At 50.5% G+C, this 21,307-nt stretch overlaps 2 protein-coding genes across 5 annotated transcripts in view; both read left to right on the top strand.

The window, feature by feature from the left end:
- Nucleotides 1–21,307, top strand: part of col7a1l (collagen type VII alpha 1-like) — a 62,307-nt gene that overhangs the window by 4,112 nt on the left and 36,888 nt on the right. For 3 of the 4 annotated variants that reach the window (XM_049019186.1, XM_049019179.1, XM_049019162.1), the window contains exons 2-34: nt 361–531; nt 2,470–2,650; nt 3,526–3,685; nt 4,287–4,380; nt 5,904–6,077; nt 6,348–6,514; nt 8,003–8,132; nt 8,281–8,397; nt 8,774–8,929; nt 9,264–9,380; nt 9,482–9,628; nt 9,827–9,946; nt 10,534–10,692; nt 11,060–11,179; nt 11,371–11,523; nt 13,323–13,460; nt 13,640–13,786; nt 14,193–14,312; nt 16,341–16,487; nt 16,608–16,856; nt 16,960–17,099; nt 17,449–17,572; nt 17,660–17,803; nt 17,896–18,083; nt 18,406–18,486; nt 18,653–18,670; nt 18,746–18,772; nt 18,859–18,927; nt 19,513–19,593; nt 19,831–19,857; nt 19,959–20,003; nt 20,667–20,735; nt 21,084–21,179. In XM_049019186.1, the coding sequence (XP_048875143.1) occupies nt 456–531; nt 2,470–2,650; nt 3,526–3,685; nt 4,287–4,380; nt 5,904–6,077; nt 6,348–6,514; nt 8,003–8,132; nt 8,281–8,397; nt 8,774–8,929; nt 9,264–9,380; nt 9,482–9,628; nt 9,827–9,946; nt 10,534–10,692; nt 11,060–11,179; nt 11,371–11,523; nt 13,323–13,460; nt 13,640–13,786; nt 14,193–14,312; nt 16,341–16,487; nt 16,608–16,856; nt 16,960–17,099; nt 17,449–17,572; nt 17,660–17,803; nt 17,896–18,083; nt 18,406–18,486; nt 18,653–18,670; nt 18,746–18,772; nt 18,859–18,927; nt 19,513–19,593; nt 19,831–19,857; nt 19,959–20,003; nt 20,667–20,735; nt 21,084–21,179 (3,981 nt within the window). In that variant the 5' untranslated portion in view covers nt 361–455. The remainder of the gene's footprint in view (nt 1–360; nt 532–2,469; nt 2,651–3,525; nt 3,686–4,286; nt 4,381–5,903; nt 6,078–6,347; nt 6,515–8,002; nt 8,133–8,280; nt 8,398–8,773; nt 8,930–9,263; nt 9,381–9,481; nt 9,629–9,826; nt 9,947–10,533; nt 10,693–11,059; nt 11,180–11,370; nt 11,524–13,322; nt 13,461–13,639; nt 13,787–14,192; nt 14,313–16,340; nt 16,488–16,607; nt 16,857–16,959; nt 17,100–17,448; nt 17,573–17,659; nt 17,804–17,895; nt 18,084–18,405; nt 18,487–18,652; nt 18,671–18,745; nt 18,773–18,858; nt 18,928–19,512; nt 19,594–19,830; nt 19,858–19,958; nt 20,004–20,666; nt 20,736–21,083; nt 21,180–21,307) is intronic. The other variant, XM_049019169.1, reaches the window with a different exon arrangement.
- On the top strand, nt 11,635–13,340 carry LOC125745958 (uncharacterized). The gene is made up of 2 exons (XM_049019314.1): nt 11,635–11,857; nt 11,901–13,340. Exons 1-2 carry the CDS (start codon nt 11,635–11,637, stop codon nt 12,584–12,586), a joined length of 909 nt encoding a protein of 302 aa, XP_048875271.1. The 3' UTR covers nt 12,587–13,340.

Genomic DNA, 21,307 nt, shown 5'->3' with positions numbered 1-21,307 from the left:
TGCGTCTGGGGTTAACTGACTGAACTAGGAAACATTCACTGTGGTTTTACTTGTGTATATATTGACTGGAAACCTTAACTGGATGCAGCACAGAGTTGTAAATTGCAAAGTTGGAGCATGTTGAATTGCTAAATCAATTAAACTGTCATGACTTTAGAGTCCTGCAGTGATTAGACAAGGTTTTCTTCCTAAAGGGTGAAGCTGGGAGAGATTCCAGTGAAATATGTGTTATCTGCAGCCCGTCGCATTTCAGAGAGGCCGCACTGAAATGGAAAATGCGAGGGCAGAACGCTTATCTCGGAGTGATTTTTCACAGTGAATATGACGGTGATTTTTATCTCCCGCTTTCTCCGGCCTCAGATAACGGGGAGCTGCATTAGGTTTGCGGCGAGGGAGGAGGCGCTGCAGGAGGGGGCGGAGGCCTGGGTTTCGAGGAGGAGAGCGCAGCGTGGACCATGCGCCCTTCACAGGTGTGGTCCTGTCTCCTGTGTCTGACTTTGTCTGTCAGCATGGCAGCGTCTCAGGCCGAAGGTAGGAACCGCCACCCCTTAATGCACTCTTTCACGCCCCTTAACGCATCCCAGTAAACCCGTCCACGTTCATACAATGTGGACGCATGCTCATCGGAACCGAACCCATATATCACCCATGTGGGCCCGTTTGGGACGATCATGACGGAGCTCAGGAGAATCTCACCTGCTTTCTTGCTGTCTCTCCAGATTGAGGTCGGATTGGCCAATCACGTGTTCGTAGCTGACATGTGACCCGACACCATCCTGCCTGCTTCCTGGCTAGAAACAGTGGCAGTTTTGGGAAAGACATGTGGACACAGTTCCCTGTGTGTCACGCGCATAAGCAATGAGCCATTTGGTGCCATTTAGTGCTCTTTCCAGTATCTGTTCGGCAGCAGATCCTTCCAAATTTGTCATTACCTACGCAGCTTGTGAAATCAGCAGGAAGTGTTAAGTGTTGAGCCTGAAATAAAAGCAGCTGCTATTTGGTGACCCCTCCCCAGCTCAGGTCAGCCTTTTAAACGTCTGCCTGGTGTGTGGATCTCAGCTTTGTATCCCGTCTGCTTAAGGTACTTGCATCTGCTGCCAAATGTGCACTTCGCCACCTCACCCACACTCAGTTGCCCCCAGTCACAATCAGTGTTGCATTTTAAAAGGAGCCGGACATTGTGGGAAGCGATCCCACTACAAAATCTGATTGGCAGAGGGAAAATGTGGTTTGTAATTGGATGGAGGGGACTAATTACGAGAGCCACTTACATCTGTAAGCACTGTCATTTTCCGCGTTGAATAGTGTAGGGGTTCGGAGTGATTGACAGTCCTCCGACATTGAACTTCGAGAGCTTCTCCTTTCATATTCACCACTTCATCGTGATTTATTGTCGTTTTCTTCTTCTTCACCCCACACACGGGAGTCAAGTAAAAGCGGGAGCGTCCAAGTTGCAGCCGTGCGACAGTAACCATGCCAACGGGAGTGAGCAAGCGCTCTGTTTGGGGTGTTCTTCGGGGGGAAGCTCGCTAATTCGCTCGGAGATGCAGCTCTTTGTCAAATGACTTCAGATCCATTAACACGCGGGAGATAAATCACGCAACACACTGTGCCAGCGTGGGCTCTGGCTACTTATTTGTAAAGTTGAGTGTTTCAGCAGCAAACTCTCAGGGAAAGAGCATGATACCATTAAGGCTGCTGTTCTGGGGGACACCCCCATCCCCCCGATGTTTATGCTGTTTACAGTACAGAGAGGCTCCTGCTCTGATGCTGGTTCCTGTCTTGAGACCCCGGGCCGCCACTAATGATCACAGTGACCTGCATCGCTCCTTCAGCTGCTTACTGAAACCATTACCCATCTCTGCAGTTAGGGATGCGGGAGAGCCTTTCTGTTCTCGTTACACACACAGTGCCCCGCCCATCCAGAAACGTACGGGGATGGATGGAGGGGTCCTACGGCACGTCTGTGTATGCGACGGCATTTAATGCGTGTGCGGTGCACGTGATCGCGTGTGCAGTTCGTGGCGTGCGTGTAAACTGGGGTGTGGGGGGGGAGGGGTGTGTGACAGGATGCAGCAGCGATAAGGCGTTTATCTTATGACTCTGTCGCTCACGGCTCGCCGCAGTGTGGGGAATACTGATGACCTCTGTACTTTTTAGTGGCATTAGCCTTCTTGCACTTTACTTGACTTATACTGCCACCTGCTGGGGGATGATCAGATTTCTCTGCACCGCAGCTCTGCTTCTTCTCACTCGGCACAAAAGGCAGCAGAGTATTGAACAGCAGAATTGCTTCAGTAAGGTTTTTAAGTGTAACTGATTTGAATGCAGACAATCACTGGCTTAAAATGGAGAATGTGATTGTTCTCCTGCTCTCACACGTGAGTGTAGGTACATGCTCACAAGGACACACTCCTGATATGGACTGCTCTGTGTGTGTGTGTGTGTGTGTGTGTGTGTGCTTTTCAGTGTGTCGCACCGCGTTGTCAGCAGACATTGTGTTCCTGCTAGCTGAGTCCTGGACCACAGGGCCCAGCGGCCTTCATGCCATCAAAGAATTCATCATGGACATCATGAAGTCCTTCCAGAAACTCACCGTGGGTCAGGAGGGCATCCGCTTCGGAGTCACTGTCTACGGTGATGTTCCCAGGTAAGCATGGGTAGGCGTAAGGGGTGATGTACCCCTGGCAGGGCCTGTCCAGGTACATACTGGTGGGGGGTGATGTACCCCTGGCAGGGCCTGTCCAGGTACATACAGGTGGGGGGTGATGTACCCCTGGCAGGGCCTGTCCAGGTACATACTGGTGGGGGATGATGTATCCCTGGCAGGGCCTGTCCAGGTACATACTGGTGGGGGGTGATGTATCCCTGGCAGGGCCTGTCCAGGTACATACTGGTGGGGAGTGATGTACCCCTGGCAGGGCCTGTCCAGGTACATACTGGTGGGGGGTGATGTACCCCTGGCAGGGCCTGTCCAGGTACATACTGGTGGGGGGTGATGTATCCCTGGCAGGGCCTGTCCAGGTACATACAGGTGGGGAGTGATGTACCCCTGGCAGGGCCTGTCCAGGTACATACTGGTGGGGAGTGATGTACCCCTGGCAGGGCCTGTCCAGGTACATACTGGTGGGGGGTGATGTACCCCTGGCAGGGCCTGTCCAGATACATACTGGTGGGGGGTGATGTACCCCTGGCAGGGCCTGTCCAGGTACATACTGGTGGGGAGTGATGTATCCCTGGCAGGGCCTGTCCAGGTACATACAGGTGGGGGGTGATGTATCCCTGGCAGGGCCTGTCCAGGTACATACAGGTGGGGGGTGATGTATCCCTGGCAGGGCCTGTCCAGGTACATACAGGTGGGGGGTGATGTATCCCTGGCAGGGCCTGTCCAGGTACATACAGGTGGGGGGTGATGTATCCCTGGCAGGGCCTGTCCAGGTACATACCTCGTACTGGTGGGGGGTGATGTACCCCTGGCAGGTATATTTTACATGCTGACCTAGATTGTGGATTCTGTATTCTCAGGATGAAGATAGCTCTGACTGATTACAGCACCCTGGAAGAAGTGTTGGGCGCTGTGAGGGACCTGCGTTACGAAGGTGGTGGCAATCGTCTGGGGAAGGCCCTGGACTTCCTGGTGGAGTCCACCTTCGGACCTGCCATCGTGCGGGACGATTCCCCAAAGGTACATCTGCCTGTTCCCTCCTGGTCTGAACATAAAAAAAAATCACCCAGAGCTTTCTGGAGCACAGCAGTGCAGAGCAGCTGAATGGAGAGAAAGATCTATGGTGAAATCTGCCCCGGATGCCACCTCCTATTGCCTCAGCATGTTTGACTAATTTAATTTTAGATTTTTCCACTTTCGCAAATATCCACAGTTAGAAAGCCCTGATGTGTTGATCTGATATAGGAAGCGGATTTACTCTGAGTTTGCTTTGGTAATAACCTGCATTTGTGTCAGCTATATTGAAAATTCAATATCAGAGATTTTAATGCGGGCATTTTAATTTGGAAGGTGTCTATTCTCTGATAAAACAGCTGAACAGGAGGCAAGGAGAAGCAATGTACCGACCTTCCTGGTCCTCATAACATATGTCATTCCAAAGCAACTGACAGGCCATGCAAATCAAAATCATACAGCTAGACATACATCATATAAGTTCATGTAATCACTGAGTAATATTTCACTGGATTCTAGTAAAAAAAAAAATATTTTGTTTTGTGGAACCAGTGCTCCTCTTTGCGATCGTTTGGAACTGCAGTAAGTAGATGGTGTTTACTTACAGATCGTCATCTTGGTAACAGACGGGAGGTCATCTGACCCAGTGGGCACCGCGGCCCAGGCCCTGTCCGACAGCGGAATAACACTGTATGCCGTGGGTAAGACTCGCCCTTCACTAGCCTCCCTTTGGGTGGCGCTGTCACATGACATTCACACGGATTTTTGTTGTTGCTCTGGAAACTGTGCCCTTGGCTGCCTTGCGGGGGGCTGGGAGGTCGCAGTAGTCCTGATTTGGGCTGGGGAGGGCGTCAACTGAGAGCGGCTGGTTTTAGAAACAGCCGTGTATGCTAGCTCGCAGTGCGACGTTTAAGGACTGGTGTGAGGTCACCATGCAAATGCCAGGGCGGCCCTGCTGAAGGACCCTGAGCCACGGTTCCCTGTTGGAACTGCACCAGTGAAAAGTGCCTATGAATGCTTGTCATTTGGGGCTCCGCTTCAGTTTCTTTGAATATTTTGGGCAGTTAGGATCTATTAAGTGTGCAAATGCAAAGTTTCTCCCAGGATAACATGCAGACATTAGCACGTATGTGCATGAGATAAACCTGCAGTTCTGAGGTAATTACCGCTCATCAGGCAGCACCCAATTAATTAGTCATTTTTAATCACCACTCAGCACACACACACACAGACACATAACGGCATGATTCCCAGCTAATCAGCCCAAGGGCCGCCTTGAGTCAGTCAAACCCAGAGCCCGGCCCGCTCCCTGCTGCCCGCTCTCAGGCTCATCTGCGAGTTCCTGCCTTGCGTGGGTCCACCTGTTAGTCGTCTGTTAGGCATGCAGAAGAGGAGGAGCAGGTGGCACTATAGGCGATGGCCCAGTAGGTGGCAGACCTCGGCTTGATGGGGGATTGCTGTTTTACCCTCAAACCAGATCAGAGCGGCTTCAGGAGCATCAGGGCTTGACTGTCGTAGCAGTCAGCTAATTAAATCGGCCGATATGAAGCTTCTGTGGATCTTGAGGCACTGATGGTGATGAGGAGGACAGGAGCATCCCTCCCGGCTGAAACGCTCTCGAGGCCACACTTCCTGTACGATAGCTTACCACAATTTGGCTGAGAAGTTCTTAGTCAGCCACTGGCAACGGGAAATATGACGTTAGACCGTGCAGATGTTTGGTGCCAGTTGTTTTTGGTGTGTGAGTACAGCCCTTGTGTGAGGTGCTTCCGTTAAGCGGAACAGACACTATACTTATAATTTGCTCTTGTTTGAGACGTCACCAGTAATTTCCTTCTTTAAGTTAAATGATAACAATACTTAATCGCGTCTTTATTTTATGCGATATTATAAGCCTAAGATTCTGCTGATTTACTTTGACAAATTGACATCATCATCATAATCAGCCAGTGAAGCACTTTTAACTAGAGCTATTGTTGAAGTTTTGCCTGTATAAAATGATATTGGCCAACATTATCAGACGGTCTGGCTCCCAAAAATCTCTGTGGGCGTCATGTCTGCCGGCGCTCGGGCGGTGCGCCCTGGGGGCGTGAGGCTGCCCTAAGCGTGCTGCACCCGCCCTCACGTTCGCCCACGGAGGAGCCGCTCACTCTGCCCTGCCGCTCTTTGGCTCTTTAGCTAGTGCACCTGAGATCACGGATCACGGGTTTGACTCGCCCCGCAGGGGTGGGTGAGACTGTCCAGACCGAGCTGAGGACCATCGTGACTGAGCCTGCTGAGGAACATCTGATGTTCAGTGAGGACTTTACTCGCCTTGGCAACCTCGCGCGCAAGATCTCCCGCCGCATCTGTTTCACGGCCTCAGAGCCCCCCCGGCCCATCAGAGAGAGCTCGCCTGGTGAGTACTGACTCCCCCACCAGCCACGGCCTCAGCCCACCCCTCACACACACAGGAAATGCACAATGAGTTGTGAGACATGTGATGGTCAACTTGCACGGGATCCGTCCTCAGTGCTGGCCTGTAGGGCCCTGGGACCTAAGGACACTGGATCAGTACAGTGATTGACATCTCCTCTGACACGTCCGCAGCCACATGGACGGCAGAGTAAATGCAGCCTTTACCCACAGTTTCAGAGGGCTCACTGAGTTTTGTGTGCTGTTCGTCCAGCAGAGAGCCAACACACGATGGGCCCCCGGGACCTGGCTGTGAGTGAGCTAAGCTACAGCTCCCTGCGGTTGACGTGGACCCCCGCCACAGGGGGAGTGCTGGTCCATCGGCTGCTGGTCACCCCCCTGACAGCTGCAGGCCAGCCGCTGCTGAAGCGGCAGAAACAAGTGAGGGTGGGGGGGGGCACACTGGCGAAAGGGACCTTAAGAGTAGGGAAGGAGCTCCCTGCAGAATAGGCTGTGGGTTGCTCCTGTACTAAGTCCGGAATTACTGATGGAGTGGAGGGTGCTTGATGTCAGGGGACTGAGGGGGTGCGGATGCTGTTGATGGAAGGCGCTGCGTGGGATTCCTGTATGCGTGCGTGTGTGTATGCGTGTGTTTGTGTGTGTGTGTCTGTATGTGCATACCTGTTTTTGTATGTGTGTCTGTATGTGCGTGCCTGTTTGTGTATGTGTGTGTCTGTAGGTGCGTGCCTGTTTGTGTATGTGTGTGTGTCTGCGTGTGTTTGTGTGTGTATGTGCGTGCCTGTTTGTGTGTGTGTGTCTGTATGTGCGTACATGTTTTTTGTGTGAGTGTGTGTGCACATTCCTGTTTTTGTGTGTCTGTGCGTGTTCAGCGTGTGACCCTCCACTGTCCTTGGGTCCTGCCTGCTTTGCTCGGTGCATATTAATGAGCTGCTTCGTTACCAAGCCCGCTTTGATCCATGCATATCAATAGGCTGCTCCGTTACCTGGCTTGCTTTGGCCTGTGCATATTAATGAGCTGCATATTAATGAACTATTCTGTTACCTGGACCACTTCACCCCATGTGTTTTAAAGAGCTACTCCGTTACCAGGCCTGCTTTAGCTAGTGCATATTAACGAGCTGCTCTGTTACCTGACCTATTTTACTCTGTACATATTAATGAGCTGCATACTAATGAGCTGCTCCATTACCCAGCATGCTTTGCCCCGTGCATATGAATGAGCGCCTCCGTTACCTGGCTTACATCGGCCCAATCATATTAATGAGCTGCTCTTTTACCTGGCCTGCTTCATCACATGCATATTAATGAGCTTCTCCGTTACCCTGTTACCTGTTCGCGACTCCTGGAGGTCCTCCCACAGGACGTCTTGAGTGATGCTCGTCCGAAATGAAGGCGTCGGGCTGAGAGTGTGTCCCTCTCAGCTTGGTTGGACCCAGGATAAACATGCGTGTCTGCGGCATTTTCAAACTCCATTCCACTGAATTGTTTTCAATTATTTTTGTCATTGTCGTCTGCTAATTGCCAATTCATTCACTCAGTGGCAGAGTAAGTTAATTATTCTGGAGGAGGCTGGAGTGCCCTAGTAGGAGCCTCTGGGATGAGAGATCTTCATGGAGCTTCCTCACAGTTGCTTACATCCTGCTGGGTTCAGCTGGAGCCCCACCCTGTCTTGCTGGGCAGGCTTCCCACTAACATCGTACTTCTTCATGACAACATTAGAGCAGGATCCAGCGGCTTGAACAGGCAGCCAAACAGAGTATGCCCGGATGGCCTTCTCGAGTCATGTGATGTGATACAGAGTCCATGTAATAGAAATAATAGACAATCCCTTTTGTATTGATTTGTTTACTTGACTGGGGATGACAGATCTAGTACAAATATATGTACGTGTCCGTGTCTCCGCTCCAGATCGAGCTGCAGGCCGACGTGTGGAGCACCCTGCTCTCCGGCCTGCAGCCCAACACCCGCTACTCCCTCACCATCTCCGCCGTCTATCCAGACCGCATTGGGGACTCCGCCACCGTCACCGTGGAGACCAGTAAGTTCCCGTGTGGACGCGTCTGATATTCCACTGGTAGTGTGTGAGCGGCCGCTCAGACGCCTCTGTACTTCCGCGAAGATCTCCGTCATCATCATAATGTGTGATACACCTATCTAACGGACACACGTTCGTCTCACGCTGCCAGCCGCCGTGCCTCCAGTGGCCAACTTCCGCGTCATCGAAGAGGGACTTTCCAGCCTGCGCCTGGCCTGGGCCGTGCCTCTCGGGAAGCCAGACGGATATAAGATCTTCATCCCGCGCTGTGAGCCCCTCCTCCTCCCACCCCCAAGCCTAACAGTCTCTAATCCTTCGTCACGGCTTTCTTTTAACGATAATGCTTACATGCGTACGCTACTAAATGCAGACTTGAAAAATGTTGACGTGAGGTTGTGTTGAAAGGAAGTCAGATGAGATTGCTGAATTCCTCGGAAGGTTTCTGGTTCTGATCTTGTGATCAGCAGAGAGATTTCTCTCTTGGGCCCCCCAGCAAGCCCCTTAGCACTGATTCCTCCAGGGTCAGCTGTGGGACTCATGTAGACAGGCACTTCGCCAGGCCCTCAGGAAGTCTTTACACGGTGAGTGTCGTGAGCCGAAACCACAGCCATGTGAATCCCGGTTCTCTGTTCCGAAACCCGTAGCGAGTCGTCCCGGCCTGACGTATGAGCGGCCGCTGGATGGAGACGCCTCGTCACATGTGATTGAGGGCCTGGAAGAGGACGAGGCGTACACCATCAGCATATACGCCGTGTACCCCCAGAGCCTCAGCAAGACGGCATCCGCGATGGGAAGGACACGTAAGATTCTCTGCATTATGGGAGAGAATAATGCAGAATGGGACAGTACGAATATGACAGGAGGTCTAGTGTTACACCCGCCTCATTCGGAGCTTTTAGCTTGTTCTGCCACAAGGTGGCAGTGTAGCACTACAGTGTGATGTCACTTCTCCTTCACTAGTCATTCGCGGGCTTTAAGTTCTGCCGGGTGAGTCTGCCGGTGTCACTCTAAACTGCGGCTGTCCATAACTATGTGACATGCGTAATTCCGGTCCACAGTCCATGCTGCTGTTGGGAAACTGCTCATTAGATTTGCTGTCCCCTTACTTAGATTTTAAAAAAATGTTTATCACAGTGAAACTGGTGCCCGTTAAGCAGCTCTTGGTACAGAATGCCACCACAGACACCGTCCAGGCCAGGTGGGCGACGGTGAGAGGGGCAACGGGATACAGACTGACCTGGTCTTCCTCAGGTACCGATCATCGCATGCAGGCAGTGCGATGCCACATAAATGCGTGAACAGAAAGAATATTCCAGAATAATGGAAAAATGTACATAATTCTTTTGAAACAGACGGCCATGTTGAGAATGTGAACCTCGGGGAGACCTACACCTTCTACATGATACAGGGCCTTCACCCCGGGACAGAGTACACTGTGACCATCAACCCCATCTTCGTGGACGTGGAAGGCCCCGTCACTGCCGCCACAGCCAAGACACGTCAGTGAGCGTGGGCACGCCTGCACGGGTTTTCATCCTGCTGAACTTGCGGCCGGTCACTGGATAACAATGGCGGTCACTGCTCTCTACGCTGCCGCTGGTGCTGTGCGGTCACTGCAGTAGAACAGGCAGCCTAGCACTGTCTCTCTTCCTGACTGTTCCCATACAGTGCAATAACATGCTCTTTTTCTCTTGCAGTGGAGAGCAGTGCAGTCCAGACTCTGAAGGCATCTGGTGTCACCACCAACAGTGCCATAATCTCCTGGAACTCTGTACCCGGTGCTACTGGATACCGCCTGGCTTGGGGACCCACATCAGGTGACGTTGCAGCCATGCTTCATGGCATCTCTGACACCTGTGCTCGCCCTGCCTGACTCCGTCTCCTGGCTGAGGTGGGGTCACGGTCGCAGTGACCGTGTGAGGCACGGCCATCTGAGGTGCACGGTCACTGTGTAATTCACAGTGTGAGGTTCAGTGGAAGCTCTTGTTGTTGTTTGGGACATGGGAGGGCCGTTATGGCTGATGAAGTCACAGGAAATGCTCTGTTTTTAATCTGGGCGCTGAAAAGTCTGCAGTGAGCAGATGAGGAACAGGAGCAGCCCCCAGTGTGTCCTCCTTGCTTCCTACATCTGCGTGTCCTTCACCAGATGTCCAGCCTTCTTGGATTGTCTGCCATTTTTCCCCTTTGTGCTTCCATGAATCGAAACTCAGGCGTGTGCTTGGGGGATTGTCTAAAAACGACTCGTTAATGGTTGCACACGCCTTACACAGTCGTTAACACTGTCTTTAATTGCCTGTAGCTGACATGAGCCTGGCGTTTTGAAAATGCCCGTGGAGCCTCTCTCAGGAACCGACTGCGATCGTGTTTCAGTTCTCACACCTAGCTCTCATCGTGTTCCCGACAGAGTTCCTGGGTCGGGACCGACCCAGGCAGCTGGCTCTGAACGGCAGCACCACCACGCAGACACTGAAGAACCTGGTCCATGACACAGAATATGTGCTGTCTCTCTACGTACTGTTTGGGTCGGTACTGGGCCCTGGGATCACAGCCACCTTCCGTACCTGTGAGTGCCATCCTTCAGCCCCGCATAGCGCCCCTTAGTGGTCACAGGTCTCTGAGTGACAAATGTACATATAAATCAAAACTTACCCCATTTACCCCCCAATGGGGCATCATGAGTCCCCAAAGGCCCTTGAATGAAGCTTATTTTGGGGGGGGGGGGGGATATAGAGAAATGGACCTCGTCACTGTCTCATTCCATTCAGTAATCAGCAGCCACACCAAAGTTTGTTACTAGGATTTGAGCATCATTCGGGCTGAGCCCAGTTAACACCTATGCTGTGTCTGTGTGTGTGTGTGTCTGTTTACATCTGTGTTACTGTGCATGTGGTGGGTGTGTGTCTGTCTGCATGTGTCTGTCTGTCTCCCAGCTCCTCTTGGCTACGTCTCCAACTTCAGGATAACAACCTACACCAGCAGCTCCATGAGTGTGGAGTGGAGTCCCATCGTAGGAGCTACGGAGTACAAACTCACCTGGAGCTCCGGGAAAGGTAAATGTACCTGTACTGTGCTGTGACTCACCCGCACAGACTCACCTATACTGACTCACCTGTATATACTCGCCTGTATTGTGGTGTGATGGTGAGAGGCTAATATATCTTAGTAATTTTAGGTTTATTGCATAACAGCAAAACACCATTGTGAAATAGTCACCTCCCTGTTCTATGATGCTTCGTTACAGGTGGCGCGATCGAGACGCAGAACCGGTATCTGGACTACAGCATCCTGTTCTACCTCATTGATGCGCTGGACCCAGCAACACCATACACTGTCAGTATCCGTGCGATGTACGGCAACACGGAGGGGCCAGAGATGTCACTGTCTCAGCGTACAGGTTAGATAACGGCCAGGCCTGCCTTGTGCTCACCTTCATCATGCTTCTGTTTAGACGTCTCTCGGTTCTGCAGTGTCTGTACAGCCCGTCTGCTGCCTGTCTTTACACAGTATGTTCAGGTCCATTTCCCACCTGCTGTCCGTCTTTACACAGTGTGTTCAGGTCCATTTCCCACCTGCTGTCCATCTTTACACAGTATGTTCAGGTCCATTTCCCACCTGCTGTCCATCTTTACACAGTGTGTTCAGGTCCGTTTCCCACCTGCTGTCCTTCTTTACACAGTGTGTTCAGGTCCATTTCCCACCTGCTGTCCGTCTTTACACAGTGTGTTCAGGTCCGTTTCCTGCCTGCTGTCCATCTTTACACAGTGTGTTCAGGTCCATTTCCCACCTGCTGTCCATCTTTACACAGTATGTTCAGGTCTGTTTCCCGCCTGCTGTCCTTCTTTACACAGTGTGTTCAGGTCCGTTTCCTGCCTGCTGTCCGTCTTTACAGTGTGTTCAGGTCCATTTCCCGCCTGCTGTCCATCTTTACACAGTATGTTCAGGTCCGTTTCCTGCCTGCTGTCCGTCTTTACACAGTGTGTTCAGGTCCATTTCCCACCTGCTGTCCATCTTTACACAGTATGTTCAGGTCCATTTCCCACCTGCTGTCCGTCTTTACACAGTATGTTCAGGTCCGTTTCCTGCCTGCTGTCTGTCTTTACACAGTGTGTTCAGGTCCATTTCCCACCTGCTGTCCGTCTTTACACAGTGTGTTCAGGTCCGTTTCCTGCCTGCTGTCCGTCTTTACACAGTATGTTCAGGTCCATTTCCAGCCTGCTGCCCATCTTTACAGAATATATTTAGGTCTGTTTCCTGACTGTCTTTTCACAGTGAGTCCGGGCCTGTTTCCCACCCACTGCCTGTCTTTACGCAGTGCGTTCAAATCCATTTTCCTCCCACTGCTTGTATTGCTTGAAAGGGCAGCACAGTTTCAAGCAAAGCAGGACTGGCCAGTGAGAACAGACTGTCACCCTGGAGAAGGCTCATCTGGACGTGTGACTGGCAGTGGCTGTGATTAACCCGCCTGTCCTTAACGCCGCCACTCCGCCTCGGTTTCCAACCTCGGGGGCTGCCCATCAGCTCAATAACAGCGCATTTTGTTGCTCCGCCTCTGCCGGGGGAGGTGTGCTCTGATGGATTCATCCCGGCAGGAGCATGGAGCATACAGATCCATCCCAAGACAATCGCAAGGGCCAGCTATGCCTCGTGTATAGTGGGAGCTCAGTTGCGGTGTTCTTCAACAGTCAGTCTGTCATGTATTAAGTTCTGTGATGTCCTGGTGTCCGCTTCCAAGACTTCCTGATGCTCTCTCCAGGGGCTTCCTGGTGTCCGCTTCCAAGACTTCCTGATGCGCTCTCCAGGGGCATTCTGGTGTCCGCTTCCAAGACTTCCTGATGCTCTCTCCAGGGGCTTCCTGGTGTCCGCTTTCAAGACTTCCTGATGCTCTCTCCAGGGACTTCCTGGTGTCCGCTTCCAAGACTTCCTGATGTGCTCTCCTGGGGCTTCCTGGGGTCCGCTTCCAAGATATTCTGACATCCTTTTCCAAGGCTTCTTGTCATCTTCTTGCAAGGCGTTCAAGTGTCCTCTCAGTGGGCTTCCTGATGCCCTCTCTGGGGGCTTCCTGGTGCTCTCTCCAGGGGTTTCCTCATTCCCTCTCCAGGGGCTTCCTGGTGTCCTCTTCTGAGACTTCCTGTTGTCCTTTTCCATGATACCCTGGTGCCTTGTTCTGCCTGGTAAACTGCTGTGTTGTGTTAGCTTCTCTCACAGATGAGGAACCAATCCAGATGGTGAAGGAGGTGAAGGTGATAGATGTGGGTGTCAATTCCTTTGGGCTTGCTTGGAAAAAGGCCCCAACTGTTACAGGCTACAAGATCTCCTGGATCCCCTTCCTCGGTGGGTGCCACCTTCCTGTCATTTACTACAACTTCCCTGTCTGTGTTATCTGCTCCAGTCTCTCCATAACAGTTCACCTTCTGTAACCCTCCCCTTTGTACTGTGCTCTTCACCTACTCTTCATGCCTCGTACCTGCTTCCAACGTATTGTGCTTGATTATTAATACTCCCTCCTCCAGGTGGCGTTCAGAAGACCCAACTAGTTCCCCCTACCAGCTCCTCTTTCACCATTACTGGCCTGCAGGCAGGTTCTGCCTACAAGATCCAGGTGTCAGTTGTGGCTGGTACTAAAGAGGGCAGCCCCATCCTGCTCACAGCTCGCACCTGTGAGTCCACCTGTCACCTTGACACACCTGGCTGTTGAACATGTACTCACCTGTTTCACCCCAGATGCATGATGGGATTGAACTGACAGTGGGCGGGTAACAGCTGCATCTGGATGCCTCATATATAGATCTAGATCAGCTGGTCTGTGTTCCTTTGAATTTGTTTCTAACCCACCTACCATGACAAGGCCCAGAGCTGGTGGTTTCCTAAATCCAGGTTCCTCCCCTCTAGAATATCATGTGAAAGTCAGGTCTGTTACATGACATAGGCACGGCATGCTGATGACTGCAGTTACCACTAATGGCCACTTATACCGATGCTGATGCATCAAAGGAACAGACAGTTAATGAAAGGTCAAAAGTAGCGGCCTGATTCCCTAGCGAGCGTACCCTGTCTGTGCCTCAGTGGATCTCCCCAAGGTGATGGAATTCCAGCTGGTGGAGGCCCCCGACAGCAGCATCCTGCTGAACTGGAGCAGAATCGCCGGGGCTTCTGGGTACCTGCTGTCCTGGAGACTCATGTCAGGTGTGTGATATGCCAGCACTTCGCTGAGAATGACACCCAGTTACAAGCAGCAGCACTCAATTATGCTCAAACATGCAAGACTGCCCCAAGTAATTATTTACTACTGTAGTCAAATACACTGCAAAAAAGCAGAGGGAAATTCAAGATCGGATGTTATTACAAGACTGATTATACAGACTGAGGCACTAGGGCTTGGCATATCATTTGTTATCCTCTGTGGTTCTGAAGCTGGCTGTCTTTTCAGCGGGGTGAATTTGCACATGTCGTCAGCTAGACTGGGGATGTGGTAATTTAATGATGCCGTCCTTTGAGGAATGCGGGGATGCAGCTATCTTTAGAAGCTTGTCTTTTTCCTTAACGACCACAGACGTGTCAGAGTTGGGCTTGATCCTCCTTTCTTTCTCTGTTCCCGTTTAATGGTTCATCCCTCTGTAGTGGAAATAACAGCCGTGTTTGTGTTGAAGCCGTAGGTCTCCTGGCAGGGTCTGATTCTGCAGGGAGGGCAGTTTGTCTGGCCAGTGTGAGGGGAAGCCTCAGCATGTCTTAGAGGAGACCAGGCCAGGATGTGGGAAGTTGTGTGTGTGTCTGTGTGTCTGTGTGTGCGAGTGGGTATACCTATCCTTATGGGGACACAGTGTCCCCATAACATGATAAATATCAGTTTTTTCTCCTTTGGGGACCGGTTTCCTGGTCCCCATAAGGGAAAACTATTTTATAAAAATCAGTGACTGCTATGGAAAAACTAAAAATGCAAAAACTCTTGTATTTTGCTTGGTTACTTATGGTTATGGTTAGGGCAGGGTGGGGGTTAAGGTTGTCACAGTTAGCGTTAGCATTTTTCCAATAGAAGTGAATGAGCGGGCCCCATAAGGACAGGTATACCCTACTTACAGTATGCGTGTTTGGGTGTGCGTGTGCAGAGGTGGGTAGAGTAGCCAAAAATTGTACTCAAGTAAGAGTATAGTTACTTTAGAATAATATGACTCAAGTAAAAGTACTCATCCAAATAATTACTTGAGTAAGAGTAAGAAAGTACTTCGTGAAAAAACTACTCAAGTATTGAGTAACTTATTGAGTAACTTTTGATTTATTGTTTCAGAGCATGAATGTAGTCAAATAGACAAAAACTAAAGAGCAATGCAAATTCTTTAACTAAAACAATAATAAATAACGTTTTCACAAAATGACAAAATATTAACAAACATAAATTAAGGCAAATTCAACCACAGGAAATGCTAATAACATCGTAACAATAACAATAGGCTCAGCAGGCAGAGATTATACGGAGGAACAGGCTGTGCATTGTGTGTGTGTGTGTATGTGTGTCTGTCTGTGAGGCTGAATTTCAGAGTCTTCGTGAAACCGAGTACGAAGGTTTTAAGAAGAAATTTCTTAAGAATGGTTGGTGAATGTGGCCAGTTGATCCCAGAGTGCTGCATGTGCTTATATTCCGTACAAACTTTGCACCACTAATCGCGAGCATTAAGAATGTCGTTCATCTATTATTTTGTTTAAATCAACTGTAGGCACTTTCCTGAATGGTCCAGCTTCCACAAAGATTTTTCTAAAAATATGTGACTACAGTCAAAAAGCTAAAAATGCCAGTCTTGTATTTTGTATGGCTACTTATGGTTAGGGCTGGGTAGAGGTTAGGGTTGTTATTGTTGGAATTATGGTATTTCCCATAGAAATGAATGGACGGTCCCCACAAAGATATGAATGCAAACATGTGTACTGTATGTATTGTCTGTGTGTGAAAGTCCTCAAATACACACAGACACATGCACACACACAACCGTATCCTATATTTTTAGGAAATTTGCCGGATAGCATTAGTTCTTCAGATTACTCATCTTATACAAACTCATCACACAGTCTCCTCTCTTTCTGCTGGAGCTTGCCTGCTACCTTGGGATATTCTCCTCGCCGTATCTGTTTTTTTACGACTTTATGCCTTTGTCTGGATATTTGAACGTAAACACAGAAAGAACACAAGCAAACAGTTAAATCCTTGCTTTGTGTTCACAGAGCTGAACGCCACCAGTGAGAATCTTGGGCCATCCGTTACTTCATATAAAATCAGCAGCCTTCAACATGGCAGGACCTACATATTCGCAATCCGACCCCTCTATGGAGGAGTGGAAGGGCCCGTGACCTCACTGCGTCAGAGGATATGTAAGACATACCATTGTGTGTGGGGGGGGGGGACATTTTCCCCTTATTCTGTAAAAGTGGTTGGCATTAGAGATAAATGGTGATAGTACGGTATCTTTAAAGCATGTTCTCATTGTACAGTGACGGTGGACCCGCCTGCAAGGCCAGTCCACATTGCACGTGCCACTGCTGCCCCAGAGATTGTCACGACCTCACAGCCTGTCACTAAAAAACTTGTTCCTGACGCCAAATCAACCCATGGCTCAGACACCCAAAGGGCATCAAGGAAACCCGACCTGGTCACGGCCAAAGAGGTGGCAGTGCTTACTAACAGTGACACTTCCCCAGCTGGGAGGACGACCACAACGACAGCCATGCCGTCTGGCCCCAGTATGTCCCAGCATGCACCACTCTCAGCGAGGCAGACATCTGGCTTTAGTCCTTATAAAGACTGTGAGGCTCATGAAATACAGCAAACGCCTGTGTTTGTCAGTCTGTGGTCAGGTCAAAGCAGACCTCGTTTTCCTGGTGGATGAGTCCTCGAGTATTGGGTCCGACAACTTTGCCAAGCTGAAGGACTTCCTGTTCCGTGTGGTGACGTACTTCCCTGTCATTGGTCCCCTGGGAACGCAGGCGAGTTCCTCAGCCGATTAATCTCAGGCATTGAATTCATCACATCCATTACTGCTTCCCTCCTGTTCCCTCCCTTTCTGGAATCTTCCTTCTGGCCTGCTGCTTACCAGTCAAACCTGGTACCAGGCACACTGAAATGTCCCCACACATGCGTAGCCTCACAGATATTAAGAGGCTTCAGCTTCAAGGTTGTCTCGTGAGGCTTCCTGTCATTAAATTAGCCATTGCAGTCCACTAAATCGTCCTTCTTTACAGGTTGCGGGTTTTCCACTTTAATTTATGTGCATAATTTTCAACCATAACAGAGGGGCTTGTCCTGAGCTTCTGACTGACTCTGCTTCCTCTACAGGTGGCCGTGGTCCATTACAGTGACGAGCCCCGAATCGAGTTCCACTTGAATGACTTCAGGGACCGCAGTTCCATCCTGAGAGCTCTGAGGGGGGTGCGCTACGGGGGAGGCAACACCAAAACAGGTACGCACGTTCTTACAGCTGCAATCAGAAAATCACAGTTTCTTACACAGATGGCCGAAGTCAGTCCCTCTCTGGCACCACCTGCAGGGCGGGGCATCAGCTACGTGCTGAAGGAGTTGTTCCAGGAGTCGCTGGGCATGAGGCAGGATGTGGCTCATGTGCTAGTGCTGATCACGGATGGGAGAGCCCAGGACAATGTGGAGCTGCCCTCACGGGTGGCCCGTGCCCTCGGTCAGTGTCCCTTATCTGTGAGCCGTTAATGTTCCCCAGAATGCTCTGCGTGGTCCTTCACACCATCTGATGCAGCCTCCATCATCTCCCAGGAGTCAGTGTCTTGGCCTTAGGTGTGGCCGGAGCAGACATGGAGGAGCTGATGAAGATCGCCCTGCCCACTACCTACAAGAACCTCTTCTATGCTGAATCCTTTGACGACATTGCCTCCATGGAAAGGGAGTTTATCAGCAGCCTTTGCAGCCGGGCACTGCAGCTGGAGTACAAACTGCAGGATGAGGTAGGCCCCAGGCTCGAAAGTGGGCCAGGGTCAAGAGCAAGACAGGGTCAAGAGTGGGTGGGGTCAAGAGCAGGATGGGGTCAAGAGCAAGATGGAGTCAAGAGTGGGTGGGGTCAAGAGCAGGATGGAGTCAGGAGTGGTTTGGGTCATGATCGGGGTGTGGTCGAGAGTGGGGCAGGATCAAATGTCTCACGGGTGCAAGAGGATGAGTTCTTACAGAGAATGCTGTAATTCGTCTTGATAGACTGAGATACCCAAGAGATGAGCGACCTCTGTCTGCATAGCCAGGAATGGCTGCTGACTTTCACTAATCCTCTCTCAGTCCACACAGCTGGACACACCCACCGATTACCCAGAATCCCCTGCCAAGCCCCAGGGTCCCTGCCCTACCCAGTGCATGAAGGTGTGTTTCTTCCCTCACCATCCCTGTCATCTTCTGTCTTTTATGAAAGCACAAATGAGCAGCGCGGATTCACGTTCTCAAACTGCCACCTTACACCTTTATTTTGTGCACTACTTTAAAGACATTTCTTACACAGTACTGAAAGTTTTCGTCCTTCTTTTCTCAGGGTCAGAAGGGTGAAAAGGTGAGGATTGCCGTTTAGATTATCCGTGCATTACAGAGTCGCAGCTCCTTCTGATTCTCACCTTCTTGTCCTCAGGGTGAAGCTTTCTCTTTCGGCGGCCTGGTATGTATAACCACGTAATGGGTGCTGAATGTTGTGCATTTGTCTGTACGGAATCTCTGCAGTGACCTGCTGGCTCTTTGTTGCAGAGACCACAGCAGCTGGCTACAGAGTACAATCCCTATGGCGTCAATACCAAAGGCGAGAAGGGAGAGAGGGTGAGCCCATTGCCGGCTTCTGCAGGTCCACTGGGCCCAGGGCTCAGTGCTGGTCCATACCTGCTTGTTCTTACATTGCAGTGATTTCTGGTGCCTTTCAGGGCTCTTTGGAAAATGATGATGTTTTGACGAGGTCAGCGTGGCACAAGCAGTCTGTAATTGCTATATGTGCATCTTAGATAGACTGCCATGATGGTGTGGCCCAATCACAGAAACCCTCTCATCTTCATAGGATTGTTTATTAAAGCCTTTAACGATTTAGCACTTTCTGAGCTGGCTTCTAGAAGCATTTACCACCTGACAGTTTCTTAGATCGTTTATCAAAGAATTCAGTGTTTGTAGTTTATTTAATTTTCTTTGTATTTGACTCATCAATGGACAAGATAAACTCTTTTTGGCTTACAGAGCACTTTGCTGATTGGTCCGCTGATCAGCTGAGTGCAGCTTTGTTATTGGTGGACGGGCATGACTGTTCTGCCCCAATGTTTCGCTCAATGTCTCTGTGCTGCCCCGCCCATTCCCACCCCAAGTGGTACCCCAGGAATCCAGCCAAGCTCTGCAGGCCGTGTCTGTTTCTCTGCACAGGGACTCCCCGGAACAGATGGTGTCCCAGGGTTGCCAGGGCGACCAGGAAGAACTGGGCCTCCTGGTTCAGCGGGACAAAGGGTAATTAACTGGGGCAAGTAATGAGGGCAGCGGGACCTCGAGTATGATGGAGAGAAGGGTGTCCAGAAGCTCGCAGGAAGTTATATTGCATGTTCATGAAATTTCATGTAACAGCTTCTGCTTTATATAATAATACTAATAATAATAATGATAATGTGGTGCGAAAATAAAAAGATATCTGAGAATAACTGAAAAGCCAATCAGTAAAAACCACACCGGTTACATGTCCGTTTTCAGGGCCCCCCTGGTGTTCCTGGGGACGCGGTAAGTGTTAAAAGTGGGGGGGGGTGGGATCATGCTGCATAGTGCTCACTTGTAAGTGCCGTGATGCTGGAGAGCTGATGCTGTGTCACATGGCTGGGCAGGGCGCGCCTGGAGCATCGGGAGCGAAAGGCCAGCGGGGCGAGAGGGTGAGTGTTAGATGGACCGGAGCCAGTGAGAAATCACGGTCCCTTTTCACCATGTTTATCTAAAGTTCTGGGCTGGGGGAGGCAGGGTCAGGAACGAGTGTGGAAAGTTCAGGTCCAGGAACTGCAAATCCAGACCATGATTTTGTTTCAACTAAGCAATTGAGCATAAAGAGTCACAGTCACAGAGTACTGAACTGGTTGGTTGGAACAAAATTTTGGTCTATATTTGTACTTTCTTAACCTGAACTTTCCACCTCTGGCTGAGGAGCACAGATTGACAAATTGGTGCAGATGTACGTGTATGTGTGTGTGTGCGAGTGGGTACAGTATACCTATCCTTATGAGGACACAATGTCCCCATAATGTGATAAATATCCTTTTTTTCCCTTATGGGGACCGGTTTCCTGGTCCCCATAAGGGAAAACTCTATTTTATAAAAATCAGTGACTGCTATGAAAAAAACTAAAAATGCAAAAACTCTTGTATTTTGCTTGGTTACTTATGGTTATGGTTAGGGTAGGGTGGGGGTTAAGGTTGTCATAGTTAGCGTTAGCATTTTTCCCATAGAAGTGAATGAGCGGGCCCCATGAGGATAGGTATACCCTACATGTGTGTGTGTGTGTGTGTGTGTGTGTGCGGCACTTACCTGCCCTTGCGTTTCAGGGGGAGCCGGGGTACGTGCTGGGGGGGGGCGAGGTGCTCCCCGGCAGGAAGGGCGAGCCCGGCGTGTCTGTGAGTATCGTGTTAAGCCACCTCCTGAGCCCACCGCTCATTCTAATGACCTTAATTGTTCTTATCTGCATTTGTTTTGGTCGTCTCTTAGCTGTAAACGAACACTAGTTAACAAATTTACATACAGTAAGAAAGCATGGATGTTCGCACGCAGTGTGTGGTCCGGAACGGTGTCCCCTCAGCTCTTCTCACAAATGTAATTACTGCAATGACATGACATATGATAGTACTTATCGTCAGATTCAGAGGCTGACAAGAGTCGGTTTGGGGGTGGGGTTCCATTTTACGCTGTGTGGCTGAGACATCAACCAAAAAGCAGTAGCACTGACTAGTGTCTCTGTCTGGCAGGGTCCACAAGGAGCCCCAGGAGTGCCCGGGGTGCCTGGACCTCCAGGAGTGCCAGGTCAGCCTGGATCGTCAGGGCCTCCGGGAATCTCAGTGAAGGTGAGTGCAGACAAGCTGGAGATCGACCAGGCGACGAGTGACTCTGGTCCATCAGTGTGACCTTTTATTTTCAGTATTCTCGCAAGGTCCGTCTTCTCGGGAGCTCAGTCATTGGCTAATGTGTCTTT

This window comes from Brienomyrus brachyistius, chromosome 1 (assembly GCF_023856365.1).
Source record: "Brienomyrus brachyistius isolate T26 chromosome 1, BBRACH_0.4, whole genome shotgun sequence".
Taxonomy (NCBI): domain Eukaryota; kingdom Metazoa; phylum Chordata; class Actinopteri; order Osteoglossiformes; family Mormyridae; genus Brienomyrus; species Brienomyrus brachyistius.
The sequence above is the reverse complement of the archived record's forward strand: the minus strand, read 5'-3'. Positions and strand labels throughout refer to the sequence as shown.